Below are 17,668 nucleotides of genomic sequence, written 5' to 3'. Positions count from 1 at the left end.
GTACGTCGCCGCGCCCGGGGTCTTACGTCGCCGCGCCCGGGGCCCTACGTCGCCGCGCCTGGGGTTCTACGTCGCCGCGCCCGGGGTCTTACGTCGCCGCGCCCGGGGGTCTTACGTCGCCGCGCCCGGGAGACTGGGAAACGCCGCGCCTGCGCACAAGGGCTAGCGGGCGGGGGCGCTCAGGGCACCTGGTCGGCGAGTTCCCTGCCCGAGGTAAGTTGGCGTTTGGGGGTCTTCTCGGGCTCCCCCAATTTCTCCTCATATCCAGACAATGTTTGGTTTTTCTGGAGATTACGGCAGTTTTGTGAGGCGGTACCAGGGTACCCGTCCCGTTGTCTCTCCGGGACGGAGCGGGAGTTCCGGTATCGGGCAGTTTGACGGCGGGCCGCCCGCTTGGACCGACGTTCCGGGGTCATCGGCGGGGCGCCCGGCCCGTTCGGGCCCCTCTGCGCGTCCCCGGGCGGCGGGTGCGCGGGCAACGTCTGGAGCCCGCTGTCCGAAGGGGAGCGCAGGCCCTGAAGTTTGTGGGGTCGGGGGCGGAGTGCCGCTCACAGCACTGCGCTTTGAGGGTCGTGAGCTTCCGTGCAACACATCTGACATTTTTTTTTTTTTTAATTGTGCTGGCCACAAGCTCTTTCACATTAACTACTGAGCTTTTGTGTGTGTGTCATTTCTTTATTACCAATTAGGATTTTATACCTTTAGGTGTTAAGCAAGTATTTATTGGAAGTCCTATGAAGAGTCTTTGATGCTGAATTGAGTTTGTCTGTATTCACCTCCTATTTATATTTCAGTTGTTTGAGGCACATCACGCTCCCCTACGATTTGCGAGTTGCTTTTGTCTGAGGTCTTATTTTTTTCTTTTAATCTCATAAGGCTCACTGCTGTGCAGCCCATACCTAGATCTGAACAAAGTTTTTTAAGAGAAAAAAAAAAAAAGGACTCACATGGACCACATGCTGTGCTTAGTCGCTCAGTCGTGTCGGATTTTTTGTGACCCCATGGACTGTAGCTCCCCAGGCTCATCTCTCCATGGGGATTCTCCAGGCAAGAATACTGGAGTGGGTTGTAATGCCCTCCTCCAGGGGATCTTCCATCCCAGGGATCGAACCCAGGTCTCCTGCATTGCAGGTGGATTCTTTACCGACTGAACCATCAGGGAAGCCCAAGAATACTCGAGTGGGTACCCTATTCCTTCTCTAAGGGATCTTTAGGACCCAAGAATCAAACCAGGGTCCCCTTGTAGATGATATATTGTGAGCCATGTATTTTGTTCCGTTTGTGTGGTTAACGATATTGTTATTTACTTTAAGGTGTATCTCCATGAATAACTTAAATGACCCCCCAAATTGGAATATCCGGCCCAATTCCAGGGCTGATGGAGGTGATGGAAGCAGATGGAATTATGCCCTATTGGTTCCAATGCTGGGACTAGCTGCTTTTCGTAAGTCATGATTCTCCTAACTTGTTTTCTGGGCTCAAAGTGTGGAGCTCAGAGATCTTGGGCTTTGAAACCTAACAAATGTTGACTGGGGAAAAGATGCACAGTGTGTGAGCTGTGAAGACTATATCCTGGGATGTGTGTGTGTGTGTGCGCTCAGTTGTGTCCAACTCTTTGTGACCCCATGGTTTGTAGCCTGCCAGGCTCCTCTGTCCATGGGATTTTCCAGGTGAAAATATTGGAGTGGGTTTTCATTTCCTTATCCAGGGGATCTTCCCAATTCAGGGGGTCTTCCCAACCCAGGGATCGAACCCATGTCTCCTGCACTGGCAGATGGATTCTTTACTACTGAGCTGCCTGGGAAGCACTATAAGCCCAGGAGAGAGCCTTTCAGATACCTGTTAGGAACTGCTCTGCAGAGGTAGAGGAGGAGCCAGGGAATACATGTGGTCAGGCTACATCTTGGTGAAAGATTACTCCTTCTCAGAAGAGAAAAGCCAGGTATCTCAAGTTAATGATTTTAATACGGGAAGGTGCAAGAATCTGGGGTCATTAAAATTCTTCCATAAGTATGTATCTTAACTATGTTGGGTCTCATGTATCCAAGACAGAGTGCATTCACCCTGAATGTCTTTCAGGGTGAACATGTAGGTCACTGACTTAATCATAAATGGCAGGCACCAGTCTTTGTTTACACAGACACATACTGTGTGTCCTGGTCAAATGATTTAACCCTCTGAGCCTCAGTTTCTCTGACATTGTAATTATCTTAGTGCTAAGTAAGACAAGATAGAGAGATTTTGTGTGGAGTGATTCAGTAACCATTCGTTCTTGTCAAAGCTTCGTTGCTCTGAAGGGGGCTCCCTTGCTTCAGTTGCCCTCATAAGCGCTAATGAGGAAGAATAAAGCAGCCATGAAGGAAAACCCATTTTGGATGTCTGTGTAATGTTTAGGGTATCAGTCTTTGGGAGATTTCATCCCTGAAACCTCTGCTCAGGCTGACTAGAAATTCTCTCTACATTGAATCAACTTTGTACCACTTTGGGGGAATTACCAGTCACTGGTCAGTTGTAATTTTTCCAGCTCTTAGTTTTTATCCCGACTATTGGGGTGGCCAAAAAGTTCGTTCAAGTTTTAAACTTGAACTGACTTTTTTGCCAATTCAATCCCTGATGAATTTCTTGATGGTTAGGAGTTGATTTTATGTTTTGTCATTGTTACAGAGGAAGAAACTTTACGCTTTTAGGTTTTTCTGGCTGGTCTAAGAATTAAATTGATATGAGTTAGAGTAACAGGAGAAAATAAAAGCAAAGTTCCTAACATCTACCCATTGGAGAGATCTGGGGCTTCCTAGGTGGCTTATTGGTAAAGACTCTGCCGCCTGCCTGTGCAGAGACGTGAGAGATGCGGGCTTAGTACCCGGGTCGGGAAGACCCCCTGGAGGAGGGCATGGCAACCCACTCCACTGTTCTTGCCTGGCAAATTCCATGGACACAGGAGCCTGGTGGGATACGATTCATGGAGTGGCAAAGAGTTGGACACGACTGAGCACACATAGAAGAACAACACCATAGGAGACAGCCAGGAAAACTGAGTAACTCACCAAAGTGGCATAAGCGCTCACCTTGAATACCATCCTCAGCTAAAGACAAAAGAGGATGTTGGGGGTGGGGAGAGTTAGTTACCAGAGAAGACCAGGAAAAGCACAGTAATGGATGGTAAGGTTCTTGTGCAGATTTAGGTTGTAGCCTTTTTGTTTGATAACTTTGAAGCAATTTGGCTAACCTGTTCCTGGTAGAGTCAGGGAGACACCATTACAACTAGAGACTTCTCTCATAAATTTAAGTGTTTCTTGTGTTAGTCAGTCTCTAAGTCGTCTCCAACTCTTTGCAGCCCCATGGATGGTAGCCCACCAGGCTCCTCTATCCCTGAGCTTTCCCAGGTAAAAATACCACAGTAGGTTGCCATTTCCTTCTCCAGGGGATCTTCCTGATCCAAGGATCAAACCTGTGTCTTCTGCATTGGCAGGTGAATTCTTTACTGCTGAGCCACCAGGGAAGCCCCAAGTGTTTCTTATGAATGGGTAACTCCTACTTGGTTTTCAACGTTTCTTCCACGTCTGCTGTTTCTTAGAAAATAACCAGTTGATATAATCCTTATGCCAAAGAGACCTTTTTTTTTTGGATTTGTAGGAAGTGGATTTATTTAGAGAGAGACACACTCCACAGAATATGGTCCATCTCAGAAGCAGAGGCCCTGAAATATGGGGTGGTTAGCTTTTATGGGCTGGGTAATTTCATAGGCTAATGAGTGGGAGGATTATTCTAATTATTTGGGGAAGGGTGCAGGGATTTCCAGGAATGGGCCACAGCCTACTTTTTGACCTTTCATGGTTGGCTTTAGAACTGTTCTAGAGCTGGTCATTGTGTAATTTAGCATGCTGATCTATTACAGCGAGTGTATAACAAGGCTCAAGGTCCACTGGCAGTGGATCCTGCCATCTTGGACCTAGTTGGTTCTAACCAGTTGCAGGGAGATCAAACCAGTCAACCCTAAAGGAAATCAACCCTGAATATTCATTGGAAGGATTGGTGCTGAAGCTGAAGCTCCAGTACTTTGGCCACCTGATGGGAAGAGCCAACTCATTGGAAAAGTCTGTGGTGCTGGGAAAGACTGAACGCAAAAGGAGGAGGGGACGTCAAAGGATAAGATGGTTAGATAGCATCACCAACTCAGTGGACATGATTTTGAGCAAACTCTAGGAGATAGTGGAGGACAGGAGCCTGTCGTGCTACAGTCCATGGGGTCGCAAAGAGTCGGACATCACTTAGTGACTGAACAACAACTGCATGCTAAGTTGCTTCATTCATGTTCTACTCTTTCTAATCCTATGGACTGTAACCCACCAGGCTCCTCTATTCATGGGGTTTTCCAGGCAAGAGTACTGGAGTGGGTTGCCATGCCCTCCTCCAGGGAATCTTCCTGACCCAGGGATCGAACCCGTGTCTCCTGCATTGGCAGGCAGGTTCATTATCACTGGCACCAATGGCTATGTCATTCTTTTAAAAGTTGTGCCCTGCCCCCTCCCCTCCTGTTTCATTCTCCCTTCAGATTTTAGTCCCATGTTCTTACGGAAAGCAGAGGGGTGATGCTCCAATTTCTGTGGTTTCAAGGCTGAGGAGGGGTATCGACCCTATATGTCAGGGAGTAAAAATCTTTGGATGCCTGGTCTAGGGCCCCAGGGGCAGGATGGCTTCTTGTTTGCAGTCGGTTTGGGCTGGAATCCTCACATAGCTGTCAGCTTGATGTGGAGCTGTTGTACAGCTTCCACAGCCTTCCTGTGACTCTTCTTGATGATGAAGCACTTTTTATTATATCAGACTACAAAAATAGCTATCTATAAATGACAAAAAAGTTGTTGACTAAAAAAAAGATACACAAGGTGAGAGTTGAGAGTTAAGTTTTATTTGGGGCAAAATAAGGACTGCATGAGGTGCAGTCCTACAAAATGAGGTGCTGGGAGGCAGCACCTCAGAAAGCTCTGAGAGAGGGCTCCAGAGAGGAAGTGGGGGAAGGTCAATATATAAGATTTTGGTGAAAGGGAAGTTGAATGCAATCAAGCACTCATTTACAAAAGGTTTTCTGCTAGTCACAGGAGCTTATGTCACCATGAAGGGATTTAGTGCCTTTTTAGATATGTTGTTCAGTTGCTAAGTTGTGTCTGACTCTTTGTGATCCCATGAACTGTAACGTGCCAGGCTTTCCTGTCTTTCACCATCTTCTGGAGCTTGCTCAAACTTAGGTCCATTGAGTTGGTGGTGCCATCCAACCATCTCATCTTCTGTAGCCCCTTTGTCTTCCTGACTTCAGTCTTTCCCAGCATCAGGGTCTTTTCCATTGAGTTGGCTCTTCACGTCAGGTGGCCAAAGTATTGGAGCTTCAGCATCAGTCCTTCCAATGAATATTCAGGGTTGATTTCCTTTAGGATGGACTGGTTTGATCTCCTTGCAATCCAAGGGACTCTCAGGAGTCTTCTCCAACACCACAGTTCAAAAGCATCAATTCTTAAGTGCTCAGCCTTCTTTATGGTCCAACTCCCACATCCCTAAGTGACTACTGGAAAAACCATAGCTTTGACTATATGAACACTTTGTTGACCAAGTGACATCTCTGCTTTTTAATATGCTGTCTAGGTTTGTCATAGCTTTCCTTCCAAGGAGCAGGTGTCTTTTAATTTCATGGCTACAGTCCCCATCCACAGTGATTTTGGAGCCCAAGAAAAAATTTGTCACTGTGTCCCCTTTTTCTCCATCTATTTGCCATGAAGTGATGGGACCAGATGCCATGATCTTAGTTTTTTGAACGCTGAGTTTTAAGCTAGCTTTTTCATTTTCTTCTTTCACCCACATCAAGAGACTCTTTAGTTCCTCTTCACTTTCTGCTACTAGAAAACTCATACTATCTGTTATTAAAAGCAGTATTTCAAGAAAACTTCGAAGAAGCCGAATCCATTCTTGGCCCAGCCTGCTTCCCTGGTGTCTCAGAGGTTAAAGCGTCTGCCTGCAATGCGGAAGACCTGGGTTCGATCCCTGGGTCAGGAAGATCCCCTGGAGAAGGAAATGGCAACCCACTCCAGTATTCTTGCCTGGAGAATCCCATGGACGGAGGAGCCTGGTGGGCTACAGTCCACAGGGTCGCAAAGAGTCGGACACGACTGAGCGACTTCACCTTCACTTTCTTTCACTCCTAACAAAAGCCATTTACCCAAGTAGATTTAATCCAGTCTTAGAAAATGTTGATCATGTAGAACTTTCTTTTCCAGTATTTTTTTCTCATTCTTTACACCTTCTTTTACTGAAAACATACATCCTACTTTCCTTTTAAGTTTTTTTTTCTTTTTCCACTTCAAGTTATTTTTATTGATGACAGATTTGCAGCATATAATAAGATCTTATTTGACCTTTAATAAAACTAGGTATAACAGAAATACTGTACTTAACAGTGATGATTCTAAAGACATGTCTGTATTAGTCAAACCTACAAACAAGTTATCTTCAATACCAGATATTAATTTAATGTTGAATATTTCCTAGATCACATGAACCCAAAATTCTTTCGGGCCAGTTTTATACTCCTGAGTACATATATAAGCACTTTTGCTTAATTGCTCAGTTGTGTCCAACTCTTTGCAACCCCATGAACTGTAACCTGCCAGGCTCCTCTGTCCATGGAATTTACCAGGCAAGAATACTGGAGTGGGTTGCCATTTCCTTCTCCAGTATAACAATTCAGTCAATTAAGTAGAGCTCTTTTCTAAATTAATTTTGGTAATACCATACATCTACAACACACAAACACAGAGACCTCACAGTTCTTATTTCAGACTTTCAGCCCTGAGCAGTTTGTTGTTGTTATTCAGTTGCTTAGCAGAAATGACCAGAAGCTAACTGTGGCTCACAGGTACTACAGTGTAAAGCCCATCAGTTTTATGGTGGTTGTTTAGTCTCTCAGTCGTGTCCACCTCTTTGCAACCCCATGGACTGCAGCACACCAGGCTTCCCTGTCCTTCACTATCTCCCAGTATTTCCTCAAACTCACTCATGTCCACTGAGTCGGTGATGCCATCCAATCATCTCATCCTCTGTTGCCTCCTTCTCCTGCCTTCAATCTTTCCCAGCATCAAAGTCTTTCCCAGTGAGTCAGTTCTTCGCATCAGGTGGCCAAAGGATTGGAGCTTCAGCTTCAGCATCAGTCCTTCCAATGAATATTCGGCACTGATTTCCTTTAGCATTGACTAGATTGATCTTCTTGCAGTCCAAGGGACTCTCAAGAGTCTTCTCCAACACCACAGTTTGAAGGAATCAATTCTTCGGCGCTCAGCCTTCTTTATGGTTCATCTTCTGTTTGGTCACATCCATATATGACTACTGGAAAAACCATAGCTTTGACTACACAGACCTTGGTCAGTTAAGTGATGTCTCTGCTTTTTAATACATCATCTAGGTTTGTCATAGTTTTTCTTCCAAGGAACAAGCATGTTTTAATTTGATGGCTAGAGTCACTGTCCATAGTGATTTTATGGACAATAAAGCCTGTCACTGTTTCCATTTTTTCTCCATGTATTTGCCATGAAGTGATGGGACCAGATGCCATTATCTTAGTTTTTTGAATGTTGAGTTTTTTGTTCTAAGGCCAGAAAAATTTTTTTTCTTTGAAGAATTGAGTAGCTAGCTCAATGGTATCAAATGACTGCTACATTCATCTGTGTTGCAAAGTTTTTCCTTCCCTTATTTAGCTTAGGTTTATCACAGCTTTCTTCCAAGGAGCAAGTGTCTTTTAAGCTATGACAAACCTAGACAGTGTATTAAAAACCAGGGACATCACTTTGCTGACAAAGGTCCGTTTAGTCAAAGCTATGGTTTTTAGCTTAGCGGAGAAGGCTTCCCCCTTCCCTTCTCCACCACCGGTTCTTGTTAGACGGCTCCAAATGTCAGCTGTGTGGCCTCCCATTCGGTTACTGCTATCTACAGGGATGTTCCAGTCTAGGTTTTAATAATCACCCTCTGGGTGCCTTCACACTCCATAGCCCAGGGTCTACTGAGGCCTTTGTTTCAGGTCCACATTTTGTCTGTTTCCTTCTGCTTTCTGTTAAAACCATCTCATGACGAGGGTGGTTCCCTTGACCCCCAAGAAGCAATGGTCTGTAGCCAGTCAGGCCAGAGAGATGAGTCTGCGGTGGCACACTGTGCTCCCTGAGTCATACCCCGTGGTTCTGGGTCTCTCTTAGGAATCTGAGAAACTGGGAAAAGTGCTGCCCTGTTGTGGGGTAGGTTTTTTTTTTTAATTATATGGAACACTTGGCCAATTTGCATGTCTTCCTCGCGCAGGCACCATGCTAATCTTCTCTGTATCGTTCTAGTTTTTTTTTAATTTTTAGTATATGAGCTGCCAAAAGTGAGCAAGCATACTTTTCATGGAGTGACTTATGTGCCTGGATTTCTCAGGTCAACGGGATTGAGTAGAGAAAGCGGAGGCTGACAAGAGTAGCATTTATCAGCTTCATTTGTCTGCCTTTAGACTGTGCTCAGGCCACCTAACATCCATCGGTTTGATATAATTTCTTAATCTTGTAATAACACTTTTGGAGAATAAGTACAGGAATGCAGAATTAAAAGTTTTCTCTGATTGTATTACCTAAGCAAGATAACCAAAAAGAAAGAAATATAATATTTCTCAACCCTTCTCAGGGACAGAAAGCAGGAACTTCGAAAGTAAAGATTATATAAAAAGCTGTAAAAGCTAGAGAAGAGTCTGAAAAAACAAATGGAAAATGAAAGTCACCACAGGGCCTTTCCTAGCCTCAAAATGAATTAATTGTAAAGCAGTTATCCTTCATTTAAAAAAAATGAAAGAACTCATTACTACACAGCAGCTGTAATTCTAAGCTTTCCACTTCACTCACCAAGTTCACTGCTCTAGCTACAGGCAACAGGCAGCCTTTTCTCAGCATTAAGTAAGGTTTTACAAGATACAGACTAGTGAGTTTTTATATAGCGACTCAGATAACCATTATATCTACTACTGTGGGCAGGAATCCCTTAGAAGAAATGGAGTAGCCATGATAGTCAACAGAAGAGTCTGAAATGCAGTTCTTGGGTGTGGTCTCAAAAATGACAGAATCATCTCTGTTTGTTTCCAAGGCAAACCATTAAGTATCACAGTAATAAAAGTCTATGCCCTGACCTGTAATGCTGAAGAAGCTGAAGTTGTATGAAGACCTACAAGACCTTCTAGAACTAACACCCTAAAAAGATGTCCTCTTTGGTATAGGGAACTGGAATGCAGAAGTAGGAAGTCAAAGAGACACCTGGAGTAATGGGCAAATTAGGCCTTGGAGTACAAAATGAAGTAGAGCAAAGGCTAACAGTTTTGCCAAGAGAACGCACTAGTCATGGCAAACACCCTCCTCCAATGACACAAGAGAAGACTCTACACATGGACATCACCAGATGGTCAATACTGATATTAGAATGATTATATTTATTGCAGCCAAAGATGCAGAAGCTCTATCTAGTCAGCAAAAACAAGACTGGGAGCTGACTGGGCTCAGATCATGGAACTCCTTATTTTCAAATTCAGACTTTAATTGAAGGAAGTAAGGAAAACACTAGACCATTCAGGTGTAACCTAAATCAAATCCCTTACAGTTATACAGTGGAAGTAACAAACAGATTCAAGGGATTAGATCTGATAGAGTGCCTGAAGAACTATGGACAGAGGTTTGTGACATTGTACAGGAGGCAGTGATCAAGACCATCCCCAAGAAAAAGAAATGCAAAAAGGCAAAATGGTTGAAGAGGCTTTACAAATAGCTGAGAAAGGAGAAGAAGCTAAAGGCAAAGGAGAAAAGGAAAGATACACCCATTTGAATGCAGAGTTCCAAAGAATAGTGAGGAGAGGTTAGAAAGTCTTCCTCAGTGATCAGTGCAAAGAAATAGAAGAAAACAATAGAATGGGAAAGACTAGAGATCGCTTCAAGAAAATCAAGAAATGTCAAGGGAACATTTCATGCAAAGATGGGTCCAATAAAGGATAGAAATGGTAAGGATCTAACAGAAGCAGAAGATATTAGGAAGAGGTAGCAAGAATACACAGAAGAACTATACGAAAAAGATCTTAATGACCCAGATAACCACAATGGTGTGATCACTCTCCTAGAGAGTGCATCCTGCAATGCGAAGTCAAGTGGGCCTTAGGAAGCATCACTATGAACAAAGCTAATGGAGGTGATGGAATTCCAGTTGAGCTCTTTCAAATCCTAAAAGATGATGTTATTAAGGTGCTGCTCTCAATATACCAGCAAATTTGGAAAACTCAGCAGTGGCCACAGGACTGGAAGAGGTCAGTTTTCATTCCAATCCCAAAGAATGTTTAAACTAGCACCAAGTTGCACTCATCTCACACACTAGCAAAGTAATGCTCAAAATTCTCCAAGCCAGGCTTCAACTATATGTGAACCGTGAACTTCCAGATGTTCAAGCTGGATTTAGAAAAGGCAGAGGAACCAGAGATCAAATTGCCAGCATCTGCTGGATCATTGAAAAAGGAAGAGTTCCAGAAAAACATCTACTTCTCCTTCATTGACTATGCCAAAGCCTTTGACTGTGTGGATCACAACAAATTGGAAAATTCTTCAAGAAATGGGAATACCAGATCACCTGACCTGTCTTCTGAGACATCTGTATGCAGGTCAGAAAGCAACAGTTAGAACCAGACATGGAACAACAGATTGGTTCCAAGTTGGGAAAGGAGTATGTCAAGGCTGTATATTGTCACCCTGCTTACTTAACTTATATGCAGAGTACGTCATGGGAAATGCCAGGCTGGATGAAGCATAAGCTGGAATCAGGTTGCCAGGAGAAATATCAATAACCTCAGATATGCAGATGACACCACCCTTATGGCAGAAAGCGAAGAAGACCTAAAGAGCCTCTTGATGAAAGTGAAAGAGGAGAGTGGAAAAGCTGGCTGAAAACTCAGCATTCAGAAAACTAAGATCGTGGCATCCAGTCTCATCACTTCATGGCAAAATGATGGGGAAAGTATGGAAACAGTGAGAGACTTTATTTTTGGAGCTCCAAAATCACTGCAGACAGTGACTGCAGTCATGAAATAAAAAGCCGCTTGCTTCTTGGAAGAAAAGCTATGACCAACCTAGACAGCATATTAAAAAACAGAGACATTACTTTGCCAACAAAAGTCCATCCAGTCAAAGCTATGGTTTTTCCAGTAGCCATGAATGGATGTGAGAGTTGGACTATAAAGAAAGCTGAGCACCGAAGAATTGATGCTTTTGAACCATGGTGTTGGAGAAGACTCTTGAGAGTCCCTTGGACTGCAAGGAGATCCAACCAGTCTATCCTAAAGAAAATCGGTTCTGAATATTTATTGGAAGGACTGATGCTGAAGCTGAAGCTCCAGTAGTTTGGCCACCTGATGGGAAGAACTGACTCATTAGAAAAGACTCTGATGCTGGGAATGATTGAAGGCAGGAGGAGAAGGGGACAACAGAGGGTGAGGTGGTTGGATGGCATCACCGACTCAATGGACATGTGTTTGAGTAAACTCCAGGAGTTGGTGATGGAAAGGGAAGCCTGATGTGCCGCAGTCCATGGGTTCACAAAGAGTCGGACACAACTGAGGGACTGAACTGAACTGAAAATCACTGCATGTGGTGATTGCAGCCATGGAATTAAAAGCCACTTGCTCCTTGGATGAAAGCTACGACAAACCTAGACAGCATATTGAAAAGTAGAGACAGTACTTTGCCAACAAGTATCTGTATAATCAGTGCTGTGGTTTTTCAGTAGTTGGGTATGGATGTGAGAGTTGTATCATAAAAAATGCTGAGCACCAAAGAACTGATGGATTTGACCGTGGTGTTGGAGAAGACTCTTGAAAGTTCCCTGGACAGTAAAGAGATCAAACCAGTCAATCCTAAGGAAATCAACCCTGATTTCAAATTGGGTTTGAAATTCATTTGAAGGACTGATGCTGAAGCTGAAGCTCCAATCCTTTGGCCACCTGATGTGAAGAGCTGACTCATTGGAAAAGACCCTGATGATGGGAAAGATAGAAGGTAGGAGGAGAAGGGGACAACAGAGGACAAGATGGTTGAATGGCATCACCGAATCAATGGATGTGAGTTTGAGCAAGCTCCAGAGATGGTAAAGGACAGGGAAGCCTGGTGTGCTTCAGTCCACGGGGTCACAAAGTGTTGGACACGACTGAGTGACTCAATAACAAAAGCAGCAATTCATAACATGGGGCATATCCTATACCAGTGAAATCATCACACTGTCTTTTGTCTTGTTATCAGAAAAGACCAAAACTCTTACTCATAGGATGGAGAAGGTCTGGTGACAGCACCCAGAACCAGGCTCCAGCTGGCTGCAGGGTTTGTGGTCATCAGCTCTCTTTCTCACTTTGGCTTGTCAGTTTGTGGAGCAGAGCAGGGTATTACCCACCCCAGCTGCCCACACCTTCTGTCTCGTATTTGTGAGGTTATGGTGGATCTGTGTCTTGAGGCTGAAATTCTGACTTCTTACTTGTATGACCCCCTAGCAGGATATAAGCAGCCATCTTGGGCCTTACCTGTTTACTAGTGATGACCGGGCACAGCTGTGAACACACTTTGAACTTTTTTCAGTTCTATACTAACCTGGCCAACACTGTGAAGCATACTTACCCATAGTCATTTTGAAACCTCGCCAACGGTCTGTGGGGGCCCTGTGGCCAGAGTATAGGCACATGGTGCTAGGCCAGAGGTAGGTTTTCTCAGCCTTCAAACGTTAGGGGGCTGGAAGGGGTCTCTGCAGTCTTGTTCTTCTCTTTGGAGAGCCGTTATCTGATTTGAAGCACTTTGCATATTGTTTGTGTGCTTAATTGCTTCAGTCTTGTCTGACTCTTTGTGACTCATGGACTGTCCATGGGATTATCCCAGTAAGGATACTGGAGTGGGTTGCCATTTTCTCCTTCAGGGGATCTTCCCGACCCAGGGATCAAACAAGCGTCTCCTGTATTGGCATGTGGATTCTTTACCATTTGAGCCACCTGGGAAGCCCACATAGCTTCATACAAACTATTACCATTTTGTTTGTCTCAGGACTTAAGAATTTATTGAAATGCTCTATAGCTGCTTTATGTTTCCTGTAAATAGAGATTATAACTTGAGCTCTGATGTTCATTATGTGTGTTTTCTTCCCCCAAATTATTTGTGTCAGGCTGGATTTGGTCTAGGGAGTCGAGAAAAGAAATAGAAAAGGAGAGAGAAGCGTACCGTCAGAGGACAGCTGCCTTCCAGCGGGACCTTGAAGCCAGGTACCATGCCACAATTGCAGAAAGCCGGCGGGCCGTGGCACACTTGTCCCTGGAACTTGAAAAGGAGCAGAACAGAACAACTAGTTACCGAGAAGCCCTCATCTCTCAGGGGCGCAAGTTGGTGGAAGAGAAGAAACTTCTGGAGCAGGAGCGGGCTCAGGTCCTTCAGGAGAGGAGGCAGCCCTTGCGGAGTGCGTACCTGCGCTGCCTGGGCCAGGAGGAGGACTGGCAGCGCAGGGCCAGGCTCCTGCTGAGCGAGTTCGAGGCCGCGCTCACCGAGAGACAGAGCATCTACTGCAGCCTGGTGCTCCCGCGCCGCAGGCGCCTCGAGCTCGAGAAGAGCTTGCTGGTCCGTGCGTCCACCGACCCGGTGGCTGCAGACCTCGAGATGGCAGCTGGCCTCACTGACATATTTAAGCACGATACGCACTGTGGAGACGTCTGGAACACCAACAAGCGCCAAAACGGGAGGCTCATGTGGCTGTATCTCAGATACTGGGAACTGATCATTGAACTGAAGAAGTTTAAGCAGGTAGAGAAAGCCATACTGGAAAAGTAAGTCAGGAATCAACGGCTCCGGGTCAGAGTCCTGCATTTCGGGTTTTCCGACGTTCGCTGCTCCTCCTGCCAGTGCTCCCTTGCTGTGACCGTGCATGCACACCGCCGCCTCTCAGCAGTGGCCAAGCCTGTCACCCTCTGAGCAGGACAGCGAGCCTCTGTCCCCTGCAGCAGCTGAGGACGCAGTCTCAGAAGCAGATCAAGATTTTATTAAGTAGAACAGGATAACCTCACAGCTTTAGAGTAAAATTGTTTTTAAGAATGTCAAATACCGTGTTCATCCTATAAGTCATTTTGTCACTCCCTAAATAAGTTCTGTTTTCTCCTCAAATTATTTTTCTCTCTCCTAAAACTACAGTTAGAAGTTGTCAGGTAGTGGTGAGGACTGCCTCACAGATGGGAACAGATGGTGGTGACGCCAGCAAGGTTTCGTGGTGTGAAGCTCTTTCCCATCAGAGTGTTTCTGCTTTTCACTTGATAACCCTTGTGGGTGTTTGGAGTTTGCTGTGTCTGTATTCAGTAAGCAGATACTATTTATTTAGGTTGGTGTAAAGGTAATTACAGTTTTGCATTGTTGAATTTTGCCATTTGATATTGAAATACATTCTTAAATAAATGAAGTTATGTTTTGAAAGTGCAAGTGTTAGTCACTCAGTTGTGTCTGACTCTTTGCGATCCCATGGGCTGTAGCCTGCCAGGCTCCTCTGTCCATTGGATTATCCAGGAAGAATACTGGAGTGGGTTGCCATTCCCTTCCCCAGGGGATCTTCCTGACCCAGGGATTGAACCCATATCTCCTGCTTTGCAGGCAGATTCTTTACTGTCTGAGCCACCAGGGAAGCCCGAGGTTACGTTTTACATCATTTTAATGCACATTTCTCACTTTATGTTTTTTTGTTAATGATTCATTACTTGCTGTTTATTTTAGACTAGGGAAATGATGTTAGACAAAAAGCAGATTTGAACGATTTTCTTATTTGAGTTCAAAATAAGTCATAAATCAGCAGAGACAACTAGCAACATCAGTGACGCTTTTGACCCAGGAACTGCTAACAGACATACAGTGCAGTAGCCGTTCAGGAAGCTTTGTAAAGGAGACGAGAGCTTTGACAATGAGGAGTGCAGTAACTGGCCGTCAGAAGTTGACAGTGACCAACTGCGAGCCACCGTCGGAGCTGATCCTCTTACAGCTACATGAGAAGTTGCCAAAGAACTCAGTGTCAACCGTTCTACAGTTGTTCAGCATTTGAAGCAGATTTGATAGGTGATAAAGCTCGATAACGTGGGTGTCTCATGAGCCGACTGCAAATAAAGTCATGTTTTGAAGTGTAGTCTTCTCTCATGTAACAACGACAAACCATTTCTCAATTGGATTATGATGTGACAGAAAATGGATTTCATATGACAACTGGCAATGACCAGATCAGTGGCTGGTGACGAGAAGAAGCTTCAAAGCCCTTCCCAAAGCCAAACTTGCACCATAAAAAGGTCATGGTCACTTTTGGTGGTCTCCTGCCTGTCTAACCCACTATAGCCTTCTGAATCCTAGTGAAATGACTACATCTGAGCAGTATGCTCAGCAGGTTGACGAGATGCACCAAAAACTGCAGTGCCCACAGCTGGTGTTGGTCAACAGAATGGGCCGAATTCTTCTCCGTGACAATGCCCAACCACATGTTGCACAACCAGCGCTTCAAAAGTTGAACAAATTGGGCTACAAAGTTTAGCCCCATCCACCATATTCATCTGAACTCTTGCCAGAGACTACGACTTCTTCAAACATAACAACTTTGCAGGGAGAATGCTTCCACAACCAGCAGGATGCATAAAATGCTTTCCAAGAGTTCATCGAATCCCAAGGCACGGATTTTTAATCCTACGGGAATGAATAAACTTCTCATTGGCAAAAATATGTTGGTTGTAATGATTCCTGCTTTGATTAATAAAAATGTGTTTAAGCATATTTATAATGATTTAAAGTTATGATCCGAAACCACAGTTACTTTTTCACCAACTAAATATTAGCAATGGCCTGTATTTAAAACACCTGCAATTTGAAAGCAACAATACCACTTTTTCTGTGTGTAATTCCTTACTCCTTACAAGGCTTTTTAAAATAGATTATCTCAACTTTTTACTACAAACTTACGTCCATTTTCAACAGAGCTAATGTGAATTGGCCTTTGTGTGTGTTATGCACATCACTTGTGTCAGCCTGATCCCAGTCTTGTGCAGTGAGCACTCTTAATATCCTTGGGGTAGAGGCTCCTGAGACCACCCCAGACTTAATGACTTGTTGGGAGGTCTGAGGACTCAATGCTTGGCTGTTCTCATACTTGAGGCTCATCACATAGAAGGAGGACAAGTCCAGCAGAGGGATACGCACCTGGCAAAGGGGGAGACCACGCAGCTTCCAGCAGCCCCCCCACCCCGAGGGCCACATGGCCATGTGGACGCACCTCAGAGACAGTGTCCTGGGTTTCTGTGGAGGGCCAGTCACATAGGCAGTCTGCCTGGCACAGACCCAAATTCCAGACTCCCAGAGGAAAGCAGGTGTGGGCGCTAGGGGCCACTCCTACCACTTGATGGTGGCAGGAGCCCTCCCCAGCCCAGGTCCCAGGCGCCAGCCGAGGGCCAGCCTGTCAGCAGCTTCCCAGGCCTGCAGTGAGCCCTTCTCTGCAGCCATCACGTTCAGGGTCATGCAGGTGGTCACAGGTCCAGTTCAGACCCAGGCAGCTGGGCTTCAGAACTGCACTGCCCCAAGTGAGACCAGGTCAGTTTTGAGGGACTGGCGGGTTTGTGGGCTGATGTGAGAGGTTCTCGCCTCCACCTGAGGAACCCCGAGAGCAGCTGTGCTCTCAACAGGGCTCTGGTCCTGCTGGCTTAGACAGCCGGGGGCTTGACTAAGGCCAACTCGTGGAGCCTCAGGGCAGGGGTGGGGCGTGGTGGTCAGACCTCAGAGAAGAGCCAGAAATGGCTCGTGAATGACATCTCGAACCTTAGAGAAACTACCCTTTGGCCTCAGATCTCGTTTTATCTTCTCTGCTGGCAAACCAGCTGTCCCTGGCCCCAGGGTAAGAACAGCAGCCAAGTTTGGGGGCTGCGGGGTTGTGTGCTGCTGTGGCCTCTGAGTGGAGCAGGAGCCGGCTCTGGCAGCTGTGAAGCAGGCATGCGCCCTGCAGGCCCTCCAGCAAAACAAGGACCTGCACAGACCACGGGGCTGCCAGCAGCAGGCAGGGAGGGGAGGGGCGGGGCTCCTGGGTCTAGGAGCGGGCAGCTGATGAGAGAGCTGCAGGCTGAAGTCTCTGGGTCTCTGGGCACGGTGACTGTACGAGTCCTCTGGGTCTGCGGGTGTCTCCTAAGCTCCGAGTACACAATTGGAAAGAACCGTCTGGAACAAGAATTGTTAAGGTGGGACAGATGCATTGAAGCCCTGAAGCTGCATCTCTTTCTTGCCAGGATGGTCAGCAGGAAACAATGCTGCATTCCTGGAGGAAGGGCAATTATCAATCCACACAGGCCAAGGGGAGGTAACATGGTGGTCCCCAGACATCTAGGCTGTGGTCCTATAGGGTCTATCAGGGTCCCCATCGTCTCTCCATTCCATTCAACTGTCTGGTCCCTGGTAAGACTGGGTGGGTCTAGGCAGATGACGGCACCTCAGGCTCCCCAAGAGCAGCCCAGTTGAGCTGCCATGTAGCAGTTGCTGGTCTCCTGACCCTTGGCACTCTGTCCTCTTCCCCTGTGCAGTGTGGTTTGCCCTCGTGTGGGAGCTCTGCTGTCTGCCGC

General features: G+C 45.8%; 1 protein-coding gene and 1 non-coding gene across 3 annotated transcripts; one reads left to right on the top strand and one right to left on the bottom strand.

Annotated features, from left to right (window-relative positions):
• The first annotated feature begins 158 nt into the window (after positions 1-158).
• Positions 159-15,791, top strand: CCDC127 (coiled-coil domain containing 127). Of its 2 annotated transcripts, XM_086362449.1 has the most exons (3): positions 159-213; positions 1,314-1,444; positions 13,225-15,791. In XM_086362449.1, exons 2-3 carry the CDS (start codon positions 1,324-1,326, stop codon positions 13,878-13,880), a joined length of 777 nt encoding a protein of 258 aa, XP_086218575.1. In that variant the 5' UTR covers positions 159-213; positions 1,314-1,323; the 3' UTR covers positions 13,881-15,791. The 2 variants fall into 2 exon arrangements, with proteins under 2 accessions (XP_086218575.1, XP_086218574.1); XM_086362448.1 differs by lacking the exon at positions 159-213 and having other exon boundaries at positions 1,249-1,444.
• LOC147350000 (U6 spliceosomal RNA) lies at positions 8,284-8,395 on the bottom strand. The gene has a single exon (XR_015149308.1). It is a non-coding gene; the product is annotated as a U6 spliceosomal RNA (small nuclear RNA).
• Positions 15,792-17,668: the final 1,877 nt, after the last annotated feature.

The sequence above is a fragment of the Bos grunniens genome, chromosome 20 (assembly GCF_055505025.1).
Source record: "Bos grunniens cultivar Pamir isolate PY7600 chromosome 20, Bosgru_T2T1.0, whole genome shotgun sequence".
Classification (NCBI taxonomy): Eukaryota; Metazoa; Chordata; class Mammalia; order Artiodactyla; family Bovidae; genus Bos; species Bos grunniens.
Note: the sequence above shows the minus strand (reverse complement) of the source record. Positions and strands in the feature narration are given on the sequence as shown.